The following is a 21,677-nucleotide window of genomic DNA, read 5'->3' as shown; positions in this document are numbered from 1 at the left end:
CTTTGTTATTTCTTGGTGAAAATTATAGCTGTCGTCTTTGATTTTTACAGCAGTGCAAACTGGGGAGAGAAAGAAATTTCTACTAAGGGGGTGAGCGATGGTCAAAAGAGGGGAGGGGGTGGGGTAACACTTCAGGCACGGTGATCGCGAGAAAGTGTACAGACAGGATTATAACTGTACATATAATGTCTTTATTATAAAATATCAACTGGGGAAATATACATCTCTCTGAAGCTATTTTGAAATATTATGAACGAATACCCCACTTGCGTAAAGTACTAAATTTGAAATGTCACCGAGTTATGCAATTTTGAAAATATATTTGAAGTTTTTTCAACAATGTTGCCCATGAATCAAGTTTAGTAGGGCCTACATCGACTTGACGTAGCGATTTGAAAGTAACGAAAGTAACGCATTATCCTATAAATATCTTGACGGTTACTTTATGAAACATATGCATGGACAGTGGTTATATAAAAATAGATAATTTATGATTCAGTTGAGGTCTTGCATCGAGGTAAAAATTATCCGTTGTAAAAATATTTTCAAATTCATTTTTACACCTGCTTTTTAAAAATCCAAGGACACGACACTAGTCCTAAAATTAATACGAATGAAATAGCAACAAACAGGGCACCTTTAAGAATTCTGACCTCAAACATACAAATAAAGCTAGTGAATTCTCTTTAAGAAGCGTCACTGACAAGTCTTAGGTCATGTCCATAACCAATACTTAATTTTTGACAACTGACGAGATTTCTGAAGCCTGGGAGCAAGCCCTCATTATGAGCGCTTCAGCACGAGCATTTATTCGCCCGCGGGAGAGCATCGCGAACTAGCGAGAGGTCTAGCGAGAGGATCTAGAAATGATAATTTGTGCCTGACCCATGGTAAACCTAGCCTCTCCCCGTCTCTTAAATATTCCCGCCTGGCGAAGGAACGCACGTCCTGCAGCACTGATTAGGGCCTACACGCCAGCTAAGATTGCTATCACAACTGTCTTTGTGCAACTGAAAATGAGTTTAGTCGAAGATCTCAAACTCAACTTTTGGGACGATTGCGTGACCGGTGAAGCATGCCAAGGCGGAATGCTAACTTGGCAACCTGGTTGCGCATATTCTTTTTTGTTCGACCCTCTCTCTTCCGTATCATAAATAATTTTCAAAAAGGGACAAAGAAAGCCACGTATATAAATTAAGATACATGTTACAAAGTTTAGCGGACTTTCTTTGTGTGTTCCAAGGCAAATTTCTTAACTTCTTCCATAATTCTCAACCTCGGACCCAGTGGAATTCCGAGGCCTTGTAATCGTTCTTCTGTCATGTAGGCCACCTCCAGAATGCCAACTTGTTCGGCTTCAAAGTTGTCTACAAATCTCTGTTGGAACACGAAGTGAGAACATAGTTAATCCTTTGACCCCAAAGAATGATTTTCATCAAATTTCTCCTTCAAACATCACCCCCGAATCACAGATTTAAGGTCATAGGAAAAAAAGGAAACGATCACCAACTTAAGAAGCCTTTGATTGTTACACAAATTCTCCTTGTCAGCACTTTAGGAAATGTGTGGAGAACAGTATGGGGAATATACATACTGATATTAGGGTGTAAAGGGTTCAGACGAATGAAATGATGGATTGGTTGCGGGAATTTTGACAATCGTGAATGAAACTACTGAATACGGCAATATATTTTGCTGGAAAACGAATAAGCACCGCATAGTTTGTCGACGCACATATGGCTATTTTTTATTCCCTATTGCGATTTCAAAAAGGAGAGCTACTTAAAATAGGCCAAAAAATGTTTCTATAACGATACAGCCTTCAAGGAAATTCAGTCTCATTTACCCGGACTTAAAATAAATTCGTGACGTTCCGGTGACACAAAAGACTTTCTTACATATTGACCAATTCCTGAATGGCCAACTCCGGTTACGTATTTTTTTTGGCGTACAGGAACTATAAATGAAGAAGCTTTTCCACTTCTCTGAATACGTATCACGTAACTCGGAAGAGTGGGTTGCAATAAACAGCGTTTTTCATTGAATTTGTGGCTACAAAAACTTAACCGTAAATATAGTTTCATATACGAGACAGCGATTGTCACATCAAACAGTCGATCGATGGTGTGTTTGACCCAAAGAGGTCAGGGAAGGACTGAGTTGAGTTCACCTTGTTGCGTTCGTGGGAAAGACACTCAACTCCCGCAGTTCCCACCCTGGGGTTAAAATATGTCCTGTTGAACTCTAAGGGAAAATTTGGAAAATGCTGAAAATGGACTAATATCCCAACTAGGAGTCGTGGTATTACTTCTGACAACACCATGACTCAGAAACCAGAAAAACCTCCGACAAAAAAGTATTCCACAGGCTCGTGTCGCTAAAAATGCACATTTACGTCACGAGCCGTCACTCGGCGTTATTACGCATTACCTCATATCCGAGCTTCTTCAGAAAGAGTGCGAGAAGAGGAGGATCCTCACCGAAAAAGCTAAAAAAGACAAAAACAGAGGCCATGTTAAATATCCTTCAGATCACTTACAAAATTGCACGTTCCTTATGTTTGGTTCCCAACCAGGAACAACGTGAGTTCAGTACAAAACGGTATTTAACAAGTTAAAACGTTTTCTCGCAAGAAAAGGAAAACCCAACTAAATCATTGAAACTACGGAAGAAAATTTTCTTCCGGCTTTTTTTTTCTGCCGTGGTTGCTTAACCGCAAGCGCGACTTCATACACACTATCCAATTTCCCTGGTTCAGATCTAAACATAGCGAACGTGACGTACTTTCTACTATTTTTAACAAATTCGTTCGCTCATCTTTAGAGCATTACGACGCAGTTTCAGAAATTAAGGATTCAGTCAAATTTTAAGTTGTTAAACTGTTTCGCATTAAAGACAATTTTGGTATTATCAACTGAATATATGTAAATTGGCCCCCTTAAAGAGTTTCAAAGCTGACGTTTCGAGCGTTCGCACTTCGTCAGACGATTCGCTCTGACGAAGGGCCAACAATTTACATTTTCGACTCAGTTAATAATATCAAAATTATCTTGTTCAACTCCTCCACCGACGCAACATCACAGTTGCTTTAAAAATTTATCCCCTTAATGTTTCGCATTCAGCCTCTTCTCTATGACGACAATCCAGTTTCAAAGAATGTTCAATAACTTAATTGTTAAGCGTCTGAATCGTGTCAGGTATGGTAAGATTCTGGTACATCGAAGTTCCATTATCTATATTCTACTGGCAGTAGTTAAGCCGCATGAAAGGATATTGTTCGTTTTAAGCATTTCATTAAATTGGTAACTTACAAGAGGGATCGTAATGAGGGGACCTCGATAGGATCTATATAGTAATTAGTGTAAACTGTTCAGACACCGCGCGCTATCACTATCCATAGGTATGCTTAGATTAGAGAATGTAAAAAAAATTATAACAAAAATAAAAAAAGTTGTAACGTCTTAGATTTACGCATACATATTAAAAAAAACCAATAGGAAACTTTTTCAAGTTCAAACAAGTCTGCCTATCTGAAATGTCCGAAGTTGTTCATTGGTTCCGAATTCTCTCATCTCCTCAGGATATTGAGTCCAGTCATGAAGGGAAATGTAGGAGGGAGGGGAGGGGGGGAGGGAAAAAGAGAAACTGGCCTTACAGGGATGTTTGTATATACCGCGAAATTAGTCTTAAAGGATTTGATATTTCAGGGCTAAAAAAGCCCACTGTAGAAATAAACTGTCAAGAAGTACCTTTTAAGTTTTTTCACTCTTGACTGCAGCTGGGCGCTTTCCTTGGCCGGGTCACCCTCCTCTTTAGTTTTGAGCTGTTGGTCTTGTACTTGTCGTCTCATGTCGTCCACATCCTGACTGAGCGAAGCTTGTGAACGTAACTCTGATGACAAATGAGCTACACTTCTGGCGAGAGTGACTACGTGTGATTCTAAGCGACCAAATCGCTTGTTTACTGCCCTGTGGAAGGAAGCGAATGAGGATATTCAGCTAGGCGAACGAATTACTTCTCTTCTGATCCTTAAAGTGAACATATCCAACAGGAAAGTACAAAAAGAATCTTCTAATTGCAGAAAATGGAAATATTTCTATATTGCGGCAAAACCAGTTGAACCATAGAGAGCAAAAGTTCGATTCTTGCCGTTTGCAGTTCACGTAAAAAGCGCTTCTAAATATCTCTACTGTGGCTTGATATGTTAACCCAAAGTTCGTAACATATACCTTTTCTGCTCTGGCATTCTATGATGTTCACGCAAATTATGCTTACAAGAAATGCCAACCGTAAAACTCTTGCCAATGAAAGCGATAAGACGGGAAAAACTCTGTCTAAATTCGTAACCATGGTGACGTCAATAGAGGCCCAACGCATACCTTACTATAAACCACTTGACGCCAATAACTCGAGTGGTTTCCGTTAAAAGGTTTTTGTTTTTAATTCATTTTGTCTATCCGGGAAAAAGGTTTTTCTTAATACCAAGAACGGCAATGAAGTTAAGAAGGCTCTGGAAATTGGCCTCAGAATTGTGTAAAAATATTGTAGAAAAGTTTATTGAAAGTAGGAAAATGATGGTCGAAAATTGGGCCTGTTTAACCTCTCATTCGATTTCCATGGCTTCGTCCCCCGCAAATTACTTGCTTTTTATTTAGAGCCACACAAATACGCACTAAAATATATTGGTTACATTATTCGTGTAGTTGTGACAGAATATCAGAGATGATAAGCCAGTATCTGATCAATTATAAAAAGCCATCTCAGCCGTGAATATATTGAGTTTCAAATAGTTCAGATGAGCACACATGGCTCTGTACAACTTCCTAAAACGACAATGTCAAGCACAATAAAAGCAATGAACACCTAAATCGTTTGTCAGCAATTTCTAAAAACATACATCAAGTCATGTTTTCAACAAATTAATGTGCTTTGTTTCCTCGGAAACGATGCTCTTGAAAGCTATATTGGAAACTCAGACAGGCTCTATTTATAAAGAATGCAAACACTCCGACAAATGAATAGGCAAAAACACCATATTTAAACTGAATATCGTATAGTTTTCTTCTTTTTTTTTATATTCTTATCATTTGTCGTTAACATGTTAAGAACATAACTGGGTAAAAAAAACGCGACACTGATGGAAAGAGGTTCTGACAACTTTTTTACTTTTATTTCGACGCGGAAAAAGACTTTCCAAAAAAAGGAAAAAAGTGTAAAGTTAATGACATCAAATGATTCTCATTTCGCCTTAATTTGTATTGTAAGCATCTTTGTAAAATTCAGCGAGTTGTTAGAAATTTGGTGTTTCTTTAGTGGATTAGTACACAACTCCGATGAATTTCCTTCTATCAAAATGCAACCTTCCAGTCACAAAATAAGTCAATAACAACATGAGATAAAATAAAGTAAAGAACCCAAATTAATCATGAAATTTGGGAAATGAAGCGTTACGTTGCAGCGACATGGAGCGGAACCACGTCATATCAATCCTTGCATGTCACACGACGTAAAAATCTCAATTCATGTGAGACAATTTTTTCCGGAAAAAAGGCCTACAAATTCAAACTTGTTTGAATTCGTTCAATGTTTGAATAAATAAAATAAGTCTCTGTGACTTGTTTCCTGCAAGAACCTAGCGAAACAATTCATCACAGAGGCATGTCGAAGCAACTTTTCCTCCACAATGTCCCAGCCTTAAATCTGGGGCTTCCCAAATTTCTCATAAAATCTTAATCATTCTAGAAATGAAACATTAGCCTTACTTGATGTCTTTGTTCCTCTGTTTTTTATAACTCGTCAAGCTAGCTGCAAAAAAAAAAAATGCACAGGGCTAAATATATTGCTGGTTTTCAGTGTCACGCCATTCAAAATAGATCAAAATAAAAAATAAAAACCGTTCAATCGATTTAGTCTAGAATCTGGAAATAGAAAGAAGCTAGATATGTAAAGACTCTCGCCAAGATTCAGGTCACAGCAATTTTTCTTACGGAAGATATGAGGAGAAACGTTTTTCCCAAATTTATAGAGATTTGTATGGAGCCGCCATGCTGGTGCCCACCTAGATGGGCACCAACATGGCGGCCGGAAACCAGCAGAAACATCTGTCACTGAGTTTTGCTACAAAAGCGTGAATTTATCTCTCTAAGAACTCATAAACGTAACAATAATACTTTATTCTAATACAAGAACTGTTCAGATAGCTGAATTTCCCTAAATAAGTCACCTTTTAAACCAACATAACAGCTCTCTCGCTCGTCATGTAAAAGGCCACGTCACGCAAAAGCTTAGAAATTCAAGAGTAGTCTATCACTAAACCAAGAACCCATTTGGAGTGAAAATTTGTCTGAATATTAGTTTTTAGCTGCTCTAATACATCATGAAAGTAAAATCTCAGGAGGATCAATAGTTCTGAAGTCTGAAATTTAGTGACGTCACGTGAAAACCAGCAATCAGGGTCGGCCAGGGGGGGTAGTGGAATACCAATATACCCGAAAAAAAATCGACAAAATACCCCAAAATACCCCAAATTCCTCCAAATATACCCAAAAATAATCGAAGCTTTGAATACTTTATACCTGAAATTCAAAGAAAGTGATATACTGAATACCCATATTTAAGCTGCAATATACCGTATACCCGATTTAAAACGCCCCTGAATACCGAATACCCAAAAACCCTGGCCGACCCTGAGCAATTAAAATTCAAATACTTACAAGGCAAACTCAATGATTCTTAGCGAGAGATTTTGAGTGTCTTTGAAAGGACCGCTAAAATCATAACTCGCTTGAAGGGGAATTGTATCATTAGCACCTGTGGTTACGTTGTCTAGTCTTGTCTACATCTCGCTCTCTCAGACTGCATGACGTAATCGACACGCAACTCTCAGATTGCGTGACGAAACGTAACAACGGCTTCGCTTGCCTGCAAGACGCGGGTTACTCCACCCGCGGGAAGACTCTTACTTTTCCACGGGCGAAGAAACACACGCGCTGAAGCGCTACTAAATGAGGGCGTGGTCGCAGGTCACGGCTGCGCAGAAGCGCTTTGTAACGAATCTCCATAATACCCAGTTTAACGGAGCCCTAGTTGGATGAGTTACAGCTGTGAGGACACCCACCCTGCATTGCAGCTGCTCTTTGGCTGAATTTATTGCTGGACTTTTTAGAATCCTTTGATTCAACATCCTTGCTATTCAAGATCTCACTGTACATCTCCTCTAAGAATTCCAGCTGCAGATGAAAAGATAAAAAAAATTACGCAAACCACCAGAATAACATCAGAACAACCAAGTTTACCACTACTATTTACGCTGAACATTCCATCTAGTTTAGCACCAAATCTTCCGTATGTTAACTTCGTTAAAAGTCTCACTTAAACGCAAACAATGTCCTCCAAAAAATTACCTGTGTACGAATTTCTTGCAAATCTGGAGTACTCTTTGCTTTCCCTGTAAAAGGAGCAACAGAAACAAAACAGGTGAACGACGCTCTTTACTTAGAGCTAGCTCCTGACGAAAAAGATGGAAGAGTCCTTGAGATTTCTCAGTTGATATAAAAAATTAAAACATGTCCTGACTATGTTGATCAACCTTCTCATGATCAAAATTTTCTTCAAATGAATTCGTAAGCAGCTGATTGCAAGTAATGTATCGTAAGTAACGTATTGTTGGTGATGTGTTGTGATAGAGTTTATGTATTGTAAGTAATTCATGTCGTAAAAAAAGGATTTATATATACAAAGTTCTTCAAACGAGTTCGAGGCAGAAAGCGGCATGAAGGGACTTCAAGCAAGGTCATCCCACTTTGATAGAATGCTGACCAATCACAGGTTACTTTTAAGAAGTTTGAATCCATTTATATTCCTAGGTAAACAGGGGCACCATGAGGATAACCTTCTTGTTCTGCACACAAAAACCAAAATTATCAAATTATGGCTTAATCGCGGACTATTGAATGCAGAGTTCTGCGTGCGCTCACCAAAACTGACCCATATTATCTGCCAAAAAGGCTAAAAAGATTAGGGAATCACAGAGAAACATACCTGACGCCAACGAGTTTCTTTTGTCTCTCCCACCTCTGCTTCTATTTGAAGAAACGGATGGACGTCTCCGCCAACGACGATCTTCTTCTTCTTCATCAGAACTTAAACCAGATGAGTCTGATTCACTAACAAACACAAACGTGGCCACTGAAGATGCGGGTGAAAGAGTAGGCAGCATTGGTGTCTCTGCTGGAGACACAGACTCTGATCCAGAAACAGTTGGTGTCGTCGATCTATCCGCCAGCTTTTCAGCGACCTGTTTCAAAAAGCTTGACCGTGAATTTGTTCTTTGGAAATTCTTTGGTGGTGTGCCTTCACCTTTAACAAGCCTCTTAGCATGACCACTTTCACTGTACGTGCTGTTCTCGCCACCAGACCTCTCCTTTGCTCTTTGCGTTTGTGGCCGCGAGGCCTGTACTTCGGATGGAACAACTGTTGCTCTAGTTGGTAATCCTACAGCAGTTGCCAATTTTCGGTGAAATCTTGGCGATTGAACCGGCGAATCGGACTCGAGCCTTGTCTGTCTTTTTAGTGGTGCTGCTGGTAATTTTGCTCCTCTGTTAAAGAAAAGATTTCGAAAAAAAAAAAAAAACGGGAAAAAAGAGTTTAATTATTCAAGGAGTTTTTGAAGCGAACAAGTGAAAGGGAAATACCAAGCAGAGCCCACTTCTACTAGTTATCGTACAACCAACGCCATAGTGATAAAAACCACCCATCAGAATTAAGAGTTAATTCAGAAGGAGACAATCATTAAAGAAAATAAAAGCTGCCAGGGTTAAACGTGGGGGAAAAAAGCGAGGAACTGGGATCATTTGCGAAGCTGTACAGGACTAAGCTAGGACTGGTTTTGGTTTAGCATCTGATTGGTTAAGAAACTGGGGCGGGTTTTCTTAAAACCATTTCCATACCGTAGTTAATAAATCAATTGATTCCAAAGTGAATCTCCACATTTAAGCGCAACTGTTTTTCGCAAAAAAGACTCAAATATTGTATTGCCTTTAAAACCTTCAGTTATATATCATTTACCTTGCAGGTTTACCGCTGCCTGTGAAACTGCTAGTCCTTGCTTGACTACGCCCTCTCTGAACATTTCTTGTCTTTTGTGATGGGTGACTTGGCTTAAGATCGAAAATTGTGTAAAAGTTGAGTTGCTACTCACACTATTGAAATTTAACTCCGACTTTTCAAAATCACTGATAATAAAAACCAGTTTCCTTTTGCCGGGACGTTGGAAAAATCGGGTCATTTCTGTATGAGATAGCTACGTAATAGAGTTTTTTCTCCTTTCCACTCTCCATCATTGTGTTAACAAATAACACACAAAAAGTGTGTAGGCGATACATAAAGTGAATTTCAATTCCTACAAGAATGACTTTTCCGCCGGCCACTGTATTTTGGAGAAGACATGCGAATTTGCTTAACCAAATTGTTAAAACTTTCTACAGTACTTTCTGTTGGTCTCTTAGTGGAAATGATTAAGACAGCCTCCAGCATGATAATGCCTTATTTTGGTAACTGCTTTCCTTTGGATTAATTACATTAAAGATTACCAAACAATGACTCTTTAGGTAACAGAATAAATATCATTTTCACCAAATATATCAATTCCAATTGGACTTACCACATAACCAATCCTGTCAAGCTCCTTCAAGCCACTAAAGTCCTTTGTTTTCATCTCCATATCAGGTTTGTCTTCCTCGGCGACATCCAGCAACGACTGCAGTCTTCTCTCAACATCACCATCATCATCATCATCATCATCAAAATGATTTCCCTTTGGTGGCGGTGGAATTATAAGCTCTTCCTCAGTTTCCTGTCAGAGCAAAATTGAGGATTGGGGTAAATATGAGTGCAATTAGCTCTGTTTCCTCGGCGCGAAATTTTAAAGAACTTGACTTGATTATTCCTCGAATGGTTTCAAACGTCGCGGAACTTAATCCCTCGGAAAGTCTCGAACGCCTCGAGACTCGACTCATCAATTTCTCGAACAGGCCCGAACGTCTCAAAACTTGAATCAAGCCTCGATTTTTGAGAGACTATCAACTCACAATACAAAGTCATAGCACCATAAATTAAAATAAATGTATACTTCATTGGTTCAATTTGTGTTCTGACCTCTCCAGCCTGTCCTCCAGGATTTGGAGAGCTCAACAATGTCTTCAGTCTTTCTTCCAATGAAATGGTTCCGTTTGTGCGAATCTACAAGATAATCGCAAAGAGAAAAGATCAGACAATAAAAAAAACCCATAATCTTCAAAAATGCTACACAATGTAAGTGAAAAAAAATCTTGCCATCCAGGGTTGGTCATATTAACCACAATCGTGTAATGCGCTTCTTTCGTCAAGAAGATAAATGACACTCAGTAAATCCTCCAAAACCATCACAGAACCTTTGATGATTGTTCATTGAAAAAAGGACAAATGGTATTCACAGAACGACTTAATGTACACTCACTTGTGGATTCTCACTAGTCTGTAAGACTCCTCTTTTGTTCAATTCTGTTCGGCTCTGCAACACAATTAAAACACAATGTCACTTCTTACATGTTGACAATTTCCTAATCAAATAAACTATGGCACAACCTGAGGCCTGTTGTTCATATATTGGAAAAATTTCAATCAATTGATATTTGTAAGTTTGATTAAAACCATTTGCTTATTTGTTTTTTGACAATCTTAAATAATAATACCATTATAACAACATCAGAGGGTTGCACAATTTTCCTGGAATGATCGTCATGACTGTCAAGCATTCCTGGCATGCGGAACTCTTGGAATGGGGCTCCCTCGCTCTTCTTTATGGGAGATGCATCATCTGAGTGGTATCCAGAACTGTTCCCATGTAGTCGAGGATCCACATCATAACCTGAAGCAGCCACAATGGAAGAAAAGCTGAGACTGATGCATGCTATTTGTACATGAGATTTATTTCATAAGTCACTTGATTTGATTCTAGGGACTACATTCTGCATGAAAATGGGTGAAGGACCACAAAAGCACACAATCAGATGTTTGCCACATCTTGCCAAACAGGATTGAAGAGGTGAATGAAAGTGATCCTTGCAGTAATGTGCACTACTTGAGCAGTAGTGAAAATAAGGCCTGAAAAAAATTCAGGCCTGTATGGGATTTGAACCTATGACCTCTGCAATACCAGTGCAGCACTCTACCAACTGAGCTAACAAGCCAACTGGGAGCTGGTCATTATGTTGGTTTCAAATAAACCCGTGGAGTGATGAAGGAATGGCTAAGAATATATGAAAGTCATATATTTGAACTGTGGATAAAGATGTGAATGAAAGTGATCCTCGCAGTAATGTGCACTACTTGAGCAGTAGTGAAAATAAGGCCTGAAAAAATATATTCTTAGCCGTTCAGGATTGAACAGGATTGAGAAATTTTGAAAGCCTTCCACGTTTTTTCAATGAAACACCAAAACATGTTAGGTACAAGAAAGTCTGGATCAATGTTATAATCTGAGCAACTATGCACCTACCCCTCCCTTGGCTCAACAACAGTCATATGATAATAAGTTACTGAGGGTTAACATTGGATTAATCTGGATCTGGATCTGGATCTAGTCTGGATCAATGTTATTATCTGAGCAACTATGCACCTACCCCTCCCCTGGCTCAACAACAGTCATGCGATAACAAGTTACTGAGGGTTAACATTGGATTAAGGAAGGGGATAGTTGAACAGTTGCTCAGATACTGTCAATGATCTGAGAGTCTTCATATAAGCCTCTGATGAATGAATTAAATCTATAACCCATGACATAAGATACATATAAGAGCCATCAGCAAGGAAACTTCACCCCTCTCTGTGAAGAGTTTTGCCTTGCTACTCAATCATCAACCAATGATAATCAGAAATGACAGTAAATATTGACAAATTTGGGTTTCAAGCTTTATAGTTCCTATCTATTAAAAAATTGAGATCCAAAGCTGAGTAATTTCTGAATGCCTGCCACCCAAACAAAACTTATGGAAACCCAGGTAACATGAAAAGGTTTTCACAGGGAATTAACTTACATACAATAAACAGAGGCATTCCTAATGATACCCAGATCCAACTCCAATTTTTCAGAACTGAATAGCAAATTATTTATTGAAATTAGTAATGAATGGTAATAGGCAAAATATGCACCAAGGAAATCCTCATTACCCCACAACCACTCATGATATGCACAAGGATTTTAAAAAATAATATCACAATTACCATTTGTCAAAGTATGTTGAGGTGCTGTGCCATTCATCAGTCGGAAATCTTCCTCCTTGGTGGATCCAGAAGAGCCTGGGCGCGGCCCATCAGGAGACACCCATCCTCCCTACAGTAAACAGAAGTTCAATCATACAAGCTGTGATAAATCAACACTCCCATCTGGAGATTTCATTTTCTAATTGGTCTGTCAACTCTAATAGCCCTTTATACCCCAACATCAGTTTGCATATTCTCCATACTGCTCTCTGTACATTTCCTAAGGTGCTGACAAGGAGAATCTCTTCAATAATCAAGAGCTCCTTTAGTTGGTGATCATTTCCATTATTCTCATGACTTTGGTGTTTGATTCAGGGGTGATATTGTAAGGAGAATTCAGATGGTGGTCACTCTTAGGGTTCAAAGGGTTAAGAAGATAAATAACAACACAAGCTCAAATTGCTTGCATTCACAAACCAAGAGAACTGTCTCTGAATTCAGCCACAGCTAGCAGCCATTTGGATCCTTTGGGTTTTTTATTGCAACTCTTCTCAAGGCAGACATCGCCCTAACACATGCACTTAAAAATAGAAAAGGATATTTCTAGGTGTCAGTTGACTGTGGAAAGCTCACCTCAAACTGTGCTTTGATATTTCTACAGAGATTCAGCACAGATTTCACATTACCATCAATAAGATCTAAAGAAATAAAGGGTAAGAATTAATAATGATAAATTTAGGATTTCCCAATCTTTCTACATTTATTTAATGTTTCTACATTAAAATAGTAAAAGTAAAAGTGCTTCCACCTGAATACAAAATAATCTCCGTTTATAGTTTGAAATACTTTCTAAAACCTCAAAATTCTATTTATTCTTATTAAGATACTCATATAAACAACACATCAATCGGATTTTAGCATTTGCACTTCCACAAGGTGGCTCTAAGTCCACTGTTTAAAGATTGAAATGGAATATGCAGTGTTGATTTCTGCAGAAGGAGGAAAATTGAAGAACACCCCCCCTCCCCCCCAAAAAAAAGCCATAACGAGGATGGAAACCAACAAGAACTCAGTTAAAAATAACAAAGTTTTAACGCAGTTGCCTTTACTGTTCATAAAACAGCAAATTAAAATGGCAACAAGAAAGTGTTCCTTACCTCCAACATAGATTCCCTGTAAGTTTATATTCCTGTTTCCCATGAAACTCATGCATAGCTGTAGATTTTCCAGTTTTTGTGCCCTGGTCACTGGACGAGCATAAACCCCTGGAATCTTCTGACCAGCTGAAATACAGAAAGATGATCAGTACACATACTTTAAAACTACATGCAATGGACAGCTGAACCACAAAGAAAAAATTTAAAAATTTTTAAAATTCCTCTTTCTGTGGATTACATTAAGAGACCAAACTTTAAATTTTCTTCCAAAAATTTGAGGTCCTGGGAGCCAACCATTGATGATTTTAGTTCAATGATAATTCTCTTTGATCCTGAGAAAGTTAATAATGCAGTTTACAAGAATGTTTTAACTCTCACTATGAGCATGTTACTACCAAATATTGATGTTGAAGTATAAACACCTATGTGGAGGACAAAAAATTATTTCATGTTAACCAGGGAACGACATCCCAAGCCACAAACTACATCATGTTACTAACATTTGTAGTAATTAGAAACTGTGTGTTTAATGTTACAGCATGAAGTGTATGGGTTTCACTTTTGGACAGAGTTCAAGGAGAACTTGTTTAATCTAGTAAAGCAAGAATACCTGCCATAAACATAAAATCTGCTAAGAAAACATATTTTACTCACAGAAACATGTTTAGTAAAAGAGTATTTTTGTTTAAAAAGTCTCAAATCAAGACAGAACATTGAATTAACCACAGATTACTGACAAAAACAGCAAATCTTTTCCCAACACTTGGTACAGTAACATGTCAACAAACATGGATTAGATACACCAAGGATTCCAATATCACTAACATCAACATGAAAAACACAACACATTTACTTCTTCGTTTCTGCCATTTCAGCATTTTCACATGATCAAAGCAGTTTCAAAAACCCATCACCAGCTACACTGAAAACCATTTCTTCACTGCAATAAGAGGTCCTGATGCACCATTTGATAGACAAAAGTAATACCAATGTGAATTTGACAAATATGGCATACTCCAATGAATTTGTATAATGCCAGAATTAGTTGATGAGAAATACAGTGATTGTTTAAGTGTTTGCAGACAATACCATTGGGTTGATGAGTTGACAGTAACACACTCCATAACAATTTCAGGACTAAACCAAGCACATTTACTACATGTAGATGCCTACATATAAGGCTTCCCAAAATTTGAAATACATCAGGATAGCAATGTGATATTTCACAGCAAAATCAGTTCACTCTGGTTTCACTGGTAGAAGAAATTAATCATCGCTAAATATATTAGCTTTTGATTTTGCTTATTTGGTGTCAAGCTAATAAGTGAATGTAATAAAAGACAAAGGACTGGCACATTCTTTGAATTATTTTTGAACAATAGCTATCCATATTTGCATATTAATAACAAGTGGAATTATTGATATTAAAACCTCTTTGAGTGACATAATTGTGATAAATTTATCCTTTAGATTGAGTGAGAAGCATCATAATTTTCATTAAAATAGCAACATTGTAATGAGAATTGTGAAAACCAACAACAAGGAAACATCACTGTTCTGGTAAATATACCACATAAAATGAACGAATGGTTGGGAGTTTGCAACATAAAGCAGACCAAATTTGACTTGCCAGAAATGGGAAATACCATCATCACTTAAGCGGGTCGTAGTTAAATAAAATCTACTGTTTCTTTACACTTCAACTGTCAAAATCTGAATGGTAATCCCCTCTTCTTGCTACAATATATTTTCATTATGAATTAGTTTATGAGATAATTTGCTGTTACATGGCGCTTTCAAGATGAAAGGGAGCTGTTCGACACTGTAAGACATTTTCTCGTCAACTTTTTCATAAATAATGGTGGGTTTTGAAGAGAGAAGTTACTAGTATATCATTTTGAAGGGATGAAAACCTTTATTTTGATTGAATGTTCTCATTTCCTGTCGGACTACCGGCGTGTTGGAGTGACTAGGTTATATGCAAACGAGATCTGATCAGGAGATAGTAACGCCATGGTTTGAGTGATTTCATCAATCCGTAATCTCCCCAGTCAGATTTGAGAGCCACTTTCTTTCATATTTGGCCAAAAACCACATATATTAACCTTCGACGACATAAACAAAAAAAGGTGTAGAGAAAGCTTTCTTGATACGGAAATACGGGAAAAATTATTTCATGTGACGCTTCGTTCCCTAAGCGGAAACATGGACCGCAGACATCAACAATAGAAGAGGGGCGATATTCGCTTTGTTTGTTTATAAGAGTAAAACAGTCATACACATTACAAGCTACTAAGTATTGTATAATATCAATATCAAATAGCGATGCTCAATTCTTACCTAAGGTTTCCAAAACATAAACCAAAGTTTGGCCATCGCCAATCGAACGACGGATGTCGGAAATAAGTCTCCTCTTTCCTCTCTTCAACAAATTATTAGCCCAGAATGTGTGTTCCTGCAGATCAAAATGCATAAATATTCCTTCATTGCTAATACCAGACACCGGTAATCTAAAATCAACATTTATACACTTAATACGCTAAAAAGCTCGACAGTCTAAGTACAGTATTAAAATTAGGGCATTAAAACACAAAGGCTCGGATGGCTTGAATAAACTCAGTGAATTCAAGGGAATCTGAACTTCGGTAACTGCAAATAACAGAATGTTTTAAATGAAATCACAACGCCCGTTTATGAAGTAATAATAAAGTAATGGTTAAGGACCTCGCATTCCTTCAGAGCCCATTCTCCAGTTACGGATACTTTGACCGGAGCGTTCTTTGAGTGAAATGCTGGGAATGTGGTTGCTTCTTTTTTTCCGCGCGGGATAGTGGCAGGAAACGCTTGTTGCGTTCCCTGAGCGACGGGATGGCGACTCGGACCATTTTCTTGCAACGAATCTGTATTCTGGGCAGCTGTTGCCCTTCCCAAGGAACTAGTAGGTTGCATTTCGACTTCATTTTGCCAGCTTTGCTGTGAAAAGAATAACAACGAATATAGCGTTCACTCTAAATTTAGTCTAGTTGTCAAAATGGAACGCATCGTCGAAGAGATCGTAAGTGATTGAACAACAACTAAACCCACCACTGGCTTTCCGCCAACTCCGACTTTTAACTTCCTAGAATGTCCACGGCTATGTTTTGTGTCCGTCATCGATGAAAGCTTAAGTATTCCTCTCTATAAACACATCTTACGAAGAGAAAAGAAAAAGTGCATCTAACTTGATGTGAAATTATGCGGCTTCTTCCTCTGACGTGCGTGTCAATTTCATCCTCAAGCTATTGTCACTTTCCTATTGGCTAAGACCGCTCTCAGCCACTGGCAATTAACTTATTACTATGACTTTGTTGATTCAATTATTTGAGAGTACACGAGCTTGAAAATCGAACCTCTATGATTTTAAGAGCATTATTAAATTCCGTATGACTACCCAAGAAAAATATACATCTCTAATACTAAATCTTAGTTTACCTGAAGGCATGACTTTTTCGAAAAAAGTAATCTATGTTTCCTGACGGGGTTAATAATTAGCAAGATTGCGTGAGGTTTCTTTCACAAATAGTAACATCTCACGCAATTATTTCTAGCAGGAACTCTTGCTAACAAGCCTGTTTGGTCTATGTTTGTGAGAAGTTTTGAAATGAAGACGAAGTCAAAGATCAAACGTAAATTTCATAAGAACAATTTGACCTCTTATCTGTTAAGTTCACTGTTTGGTTAAACAAACTCATCAGCAATTTTAGTCATCCTACGGTTGATTCGGCGCATCAAATAAATATCTAAAACGCAACTATGGTGCTTAAGCGAACGTAGAAAGAAAAACAACAACAACGGCAAAAAGCACGTATTCCGCTCTGAAACACACAATAGCGTGTTTCTTTAGATCTCAAGCTCAGTTTGCGTGATTTAGAACAACGTTTACGTAAGGAGTCCCTCTGGGAACCTCTGGCAACCCATTCAGGTTCATCAGAGCATAAAAAGGCTATGTGTTGTTCCTTTGTTTCTTTGACGAAATCTCTGAAAATTCCACGGGATGTTTTTATAACAACTGTAACAAATAACATATTAAATGCATGTACACCTTAAAGCTACGGACGTCACAATACCGATATCTTAAGTTGCATGTACAAATTCGATTAAATATGACCCTTTAGAACTGAATTAATTAGGATGCTTGTTTTTGTGCTAAAACAAAAGCAGTTAGAGATCGAAGAAGCAAAACATAAGTTACATCTGATCAAATGTGCAGGCTGAAGAAGACCTAAAAGAGACAGAAATATCCAAAATTCTTATTTTTTTGTATTTTTTCCTCTTTGGCTTTTTTTGGTTATACTTTTGTTTGATAAACTTTTTCTTAAGAGACTCTTCAAAAGACTTAGTTTTCATGATCGTTACATGAAGTTTACTTCACGTTATGTTGAACTGGCGAAGAGCGTTCGGGAAACTGAAAAGAAAATCTGTTGTCAAAACAGCACTTTTAGCCATCTCAGTGAGTCACAAATGCTAACCTAAGGTAAATTTAAGCTGATTAGCATCCGTTTCTGGAGAGTTAGGATAGTGCTGAGTGTTTCTCGGGTCAACGCCGTAAGCAAAAGAACTCTTGATTCGGAAAATCTCTTGGAGTGCCTAATCGAACAAAAATCAAAGAATTTTCGATCGAAATCAATCGATTGAGTTCGATTACTAATTGTTTCTTTTGTTACGCTAGGTAAAATATTTAGAATACCTGGAATTAGTTCAACTCGTTTTCAGTGTTTCTATGACTAATTTATGAATATTAAATATAGAGAAAGCGCCTTGAGGAACAGGTTGGAGTGGTTTGCCATTCACAACCAGTTTTGGTAAAATTTCCGCACAGCCCCATACTACATAATGCTTTCAGTTCTTGGATAGAGAAAACAATGACAAAAACAATACATTGCCATTGGGAAAACAGATTTGTTTTACAATAGTATGGGGCTGTGCGAAAATTTTAACTCACTTTTATGTAATATATTGCCTCTGGACAATGATGAATATGAGAGGACAAGGGCTCGGGGACTTCACCATGATTTGAGCATTAAGCATACTCTTTCAAAAGGTTAAACACTGCCCCCTCCCCCTCTCCCCTCACCATGACCATTACCACCACTACTCTCCTCTCAGTCTTTTAGCCCCTTAAATGAATGCACTTGTTCACATAGGCTCATTGTAAATTCAGCTCAAATCAGGCAGAACAAGCTAAAAAGGGGACCATTTAGGGTTTTCTAGAGTGAATGAAGGTCTGCTGACAACAGCTGATCAGTGTTGATTGCTAAGCTTCTTTTTCTTCTCCACATCAAATTCTACCTCATTTCTGGGAAGATTATTCCATTCATCACAATCCAATATATTGCAATCTATAAATGATAATCATAGTGTGTTCTTTATCTGCTTAGAGACATCATGTTTGAAGAAGCAGTTGCTCATATTTTCAGAGGATTTACAGATATTGTATCTGGTCTGCACATGTCAGCAGTGCATACACCATCATTTTTAGACATTGCCAAGTACTTGCATATCTTCCTGGTTGGTCCTATGACTGCAGTGATTGCCTATGATCAATTCTTTCCCATCTTTGAAGGAGTAAATCTTTATTTAGTAATAGCTATTTGCACACCAATTCTACTTGTCACTCCTGCATTGTTATTTGGTTTCTTTCGTTATTTTGGTGGGCATTGGTTACTTAATTGGCATATGAAAAAGACTTCGAGATATTTAGATTTTTGCAGAATGCCAAGGGAGTATATAGCATCACTGTTGCCTAAAGATACTTGGAAATGGCAATATAGACTGGTTGGAAGTTCTGCAGATCATGGATTTGGATTTTTCCCTTTGCTGAACTTAAATTCTGGGATACTCCCATGGTCAAATCCAATAATTGTGCAAGACGTGGATGTGAATGTGTTCTATAAGCCATTACATATCAGCATGGACCAGTTAATTCCCACAATGCCAGGTTATTGCCAAGTTGTCATTGATGGATTTATTGAAGATGCATTTTTGAAGGATTGTATTGTGAAAAGAGGAAAACAATCTTTTCTTTCTGGAAGACTGGTTTCACAGAAAATTGGAACAGAATTTTTGGATGGGAATATTGAATTTAATTATCCAGCAATAACATTCAAAACAATTTTGGATGGCCCTCGGGGAAAGTTTAGGTTTGACTGTGATGTTGTCTTTGCAGTCAAGATCCATGACTCTGCTGCAGTATTTTACGATTGGTGCTGGCGAGTGGAGGACACTTTCCCACTGCAGCTGCTTGACAGAATCAGAACTGGGGGATGCTATGTGGTTCACAAGCATTGTGCAGGGAAACACTTATGCCATGACTTTGATTGGCGAATTACATTTGCACAGGCTGAGTCTGAACTCTTTGAGTATCATTCTGACAAGGCAGCCTTGAAACTGTGTTATGCAATTATCAAATTTGCAGTAAAGCAATTTAGCCATGTAAAAAAGAGAAATTACCCTGCTTTAAAATCCTATCATTTGAAGACAGTTATCTTGTGGATTGCAGAGCAAAGTAAAAAACTTCCCTATGATATGTTTACAATTGACAATAACAAAACATTAGGAGGACTTTTACTCCATATCATTTCAACATACAGACAACATATTTTTCAAGGACATTTAGAGCACTATTTCATGAAACATATCAATATATTGGAGCCCTATGGAGTTGAAGAGCGTACTGCAGCAATGCAACTGTTAGATGAGTTCAAAATGAAGCCTCTGGCTATAGTTTCCAATTTTGACAATTGCAACATGAGCCGTTGGAAGTTTGATCAGTTTTTTATCATCAGTCTCCTTGTTGTAGTGGCATGCCTATGGTTTAACTTTTACTACTCAAATGTGGGAATAATATTTGAGCCTGTAAGTGTTGTCAAACAAATTTACCGGATATGTGGTGTCTTTGGCATCATACTAATTATAAAAATACTTCTGGATTGATGCTTATATGTGGACAGAATTGAAAAAAAAAATAACCAGTGCAGCTGTGTCTGACTCAGGGAATTTCAGAGATCGTGAGTCGGGTTGCCTTGGTCTGTATAGTGTTGAAAGGTTTATCAATAAAAAGCCCTGTCGTGAATACTCAGTACATGGTTGGCTGATGGTTTTGTCTTCTTGCACTTGTTCAATAGCAATTAGCCATGCTGACTCATATTCAGAAGAGAAAAGCAGTTGAATTGTTTAAAATAACTTTTTTTCAATTAATTTTTCGTCATTTTGAAGGAGTTTGGATCAAAGATATCAAAAGGAGTATGGCAGGGAACCCCCCCCCCCCCCTTCGCCCTACACTATCCACTTAGAAAGTGTGTTGGTGTCTTGAATTTTTGTCTTCAGAAACAGGGTCGATTTCGCGTTCATGATATTTAATAATCTCGTTATGTTGTCAACTTCCACAAATTAAGAAATAAAATTTCTCGCACTGCTTTTAAGAAGAGGGAGATCATTCCACTACCTGTGTCTTGCTCCATCGATTTCTGAACATGCACACCCAGAGCTGTAAGCACTGAAGAAGCTTTGTTGTTTTCCAAAAAAAACCTCCACACCGCGGGTTTTTTGTCTTAAATTGTCTTCGGATCCTCTTCTTTTTGTCAAGCATGTTTTGGAGTCTCTTTTTTTTCACGATGTGTGATTTCTATTTCGTATATTTCCTTTTGAGATTCCTCTTCTTTTACAACTGTCCACTTTCGCGAACCTATCCGGTGATCACCTGTTGTCATCCCAAAGGAATCTTGGGCTTTGGAACACCGCTTTCCTTCTCTTTTTGTGCGCTGCTTCTGACATTGCACAGTTGCCTGGAAGCTTTAGCCACTGCTTTGTATTTCAGGCTTGTAGACGGTCGAATCCGTATCAATATGTCAGTTTTGGGCACCATTAAAGGCCATAAAGCCGATAAGGTCTCCTTCTAACATACTGTGGCTCGTTGTGTTACGGCTTTTAATGGAGTCGACATACTAAACAGTGGGGAACTTGGACTTCCCTCCATATTCGTCATCTGCCATATCGATTGCCCTGTTTATTTGGCGATATTCCATCGGTTCTCCATTCCACGTTGCGGCCCTTTCGAAAGGATTGGCATGGCACTAGGAGCACTGGGCCGCAGTGCGCAAACGTTAATGCTCACCCAACTGGAAGTTTTTTGAGCTGGAAACAATTCTCGCTGGGTGATTTGTTGAGAGCGTCTCGTGATCCTTTACGAGAACATTTTATTCTTCATATTCCTCGAGATTGCTGAAAGTTTCTGTGTTCGTC

At 38.2% G+C, this 21,677-nt stretch overlaps 2 protein-coding genes across 3 annotated transcripts; one reads left to right on the top strand and one right to left on the bottom strand.

Moving 5' to 3' along the window:
* Positions 1 to 168: 168 nt before the first annotated feature.
* On the bottom strand, positions 169 to 16,816 carry LOC113679872 (uncharacterized). Of its 2 annotated transcripts, XM_089211486.1 has the most exons (18): positions 16,482 to 16,816; positions 16,122 to 16,370; positions 15,738 to 15,852; positions 13,398 to 13,523; positions 12,874 to 12,938; positions 12,262 to 12,370; positions 10,731 to 10,906; positions 10,496 to 10,549; positions 10,156 to 10,239; positions 9,662 to 9,853; positions 9,067 to 9,158; positions 8,041 to 8,597; positions 7,404 to 7,447; positions 7,118 to 7,229; positions 5,763 to 5,805; positions 3,750 to 3,968; positions 2,431 to 2,488; positions 169 to 1,377 (listed from the first exon to the last, which is right to left on the bottom strand). In XM_089211486.1, exons 1-18 carry the CDS (start codon positions 16,548 to 16,550, stop codon positions 1,216 to 1,218), a joined length of 2,526 nt encoding a protein of 841 aa, XP_089067612.1. In that variant the 5' UTR covers positions 16,551 to 16,816; the 3' UTR covers positions 169 to 1,215. The 2 variants fall into 2 exon arrangements, with proteins under 2 accessions (XP_089067612.1, XP_089067613.1); XM_089211487.1 differs by lacking the exons at positions 15,738 to 15,852; positions 16,122 to 16,370; positions 16,482 to 16,816 and adding an exon at positions 14,251 to 14,410.
* A 966-nt stretch (positions 16,817 to 17,782) lies between these two features.
* LOC113679863 (uncharacterized) lies at positions 17,783 to 20,517 on the top strand. Its single transcript, XM_027196837.2, has 2 exons — positions 17,783 to 17,910; positions 18,815 to 20,517. Exon 2 carries the CDS (start codon positions 18,822 to 18,824, stop codon positions 20,367 to 20,369), a length of 1,548 nt encoding a protein of 515 aa, XP_027052638.2. The 5' UTR covers positions 17,783 to 17,910; positions 18,815 to 18,821; the 3' UTR covers positions 20,370 to 20,517.
* Positions 20,518 to 21,677: the final 1,160 nt, after the last annotated feature.

Source organism: Pocillopora damicornis, chromosome 7 (assembly GCF_964200805.1).
Source record: "Pocillopora damicornis chromosome 7, jaPocDami1.2, whole genome shotgun sequence".
In the NCBI taxonomy this organism is placed as follows: domain Eukaryota; kingdom Metazoa; phylum Cnidaria; class Anthozoa; order Scleractinia; family Pocilloporidae; genus Pocillopora; species Pocillopora damicornis.
Note: the sequence above shows the minus strand (reverse complement) of the source record. Positions and strands in the feature narration are given on the sequence as shown.

What these genes read in the sequence shown, in the direction of transcription:
- LOC113679872 (XM_089211486.1), bottom strand. Translation starts at nt 16,550, where the DNA reads ATGACGGACACAAAACATAGCCGTGGACATTCTAGGAAGTTAAAAGTC. An exon ending in TTATGTTTTGGAAACCTTAG is followed by an intron (nt 13,524 to 15,737) that starts GTAAGAATTGAG and finishes TCTGTATTTCAG; the next exon opens with CTGGTCAGAAGATTCCAGGG. An exon ending in TGCAAGAAATTCGTACACAG is followed by an intron (nt 7,230 to 7,403) that starts GTAATTTTTTGG and finishes TTTCATCTGCAG; the next exon opens with CTGGAATTCTTAGAGGAGAT.
- LOC113679863 (XM_027196837.2), top strand. Translation starts at nt 18,822, where the DNA reads ATGTTTGAAGAAGCAGTTGCTCATATTTTCAGAGGATTTACAGATATT.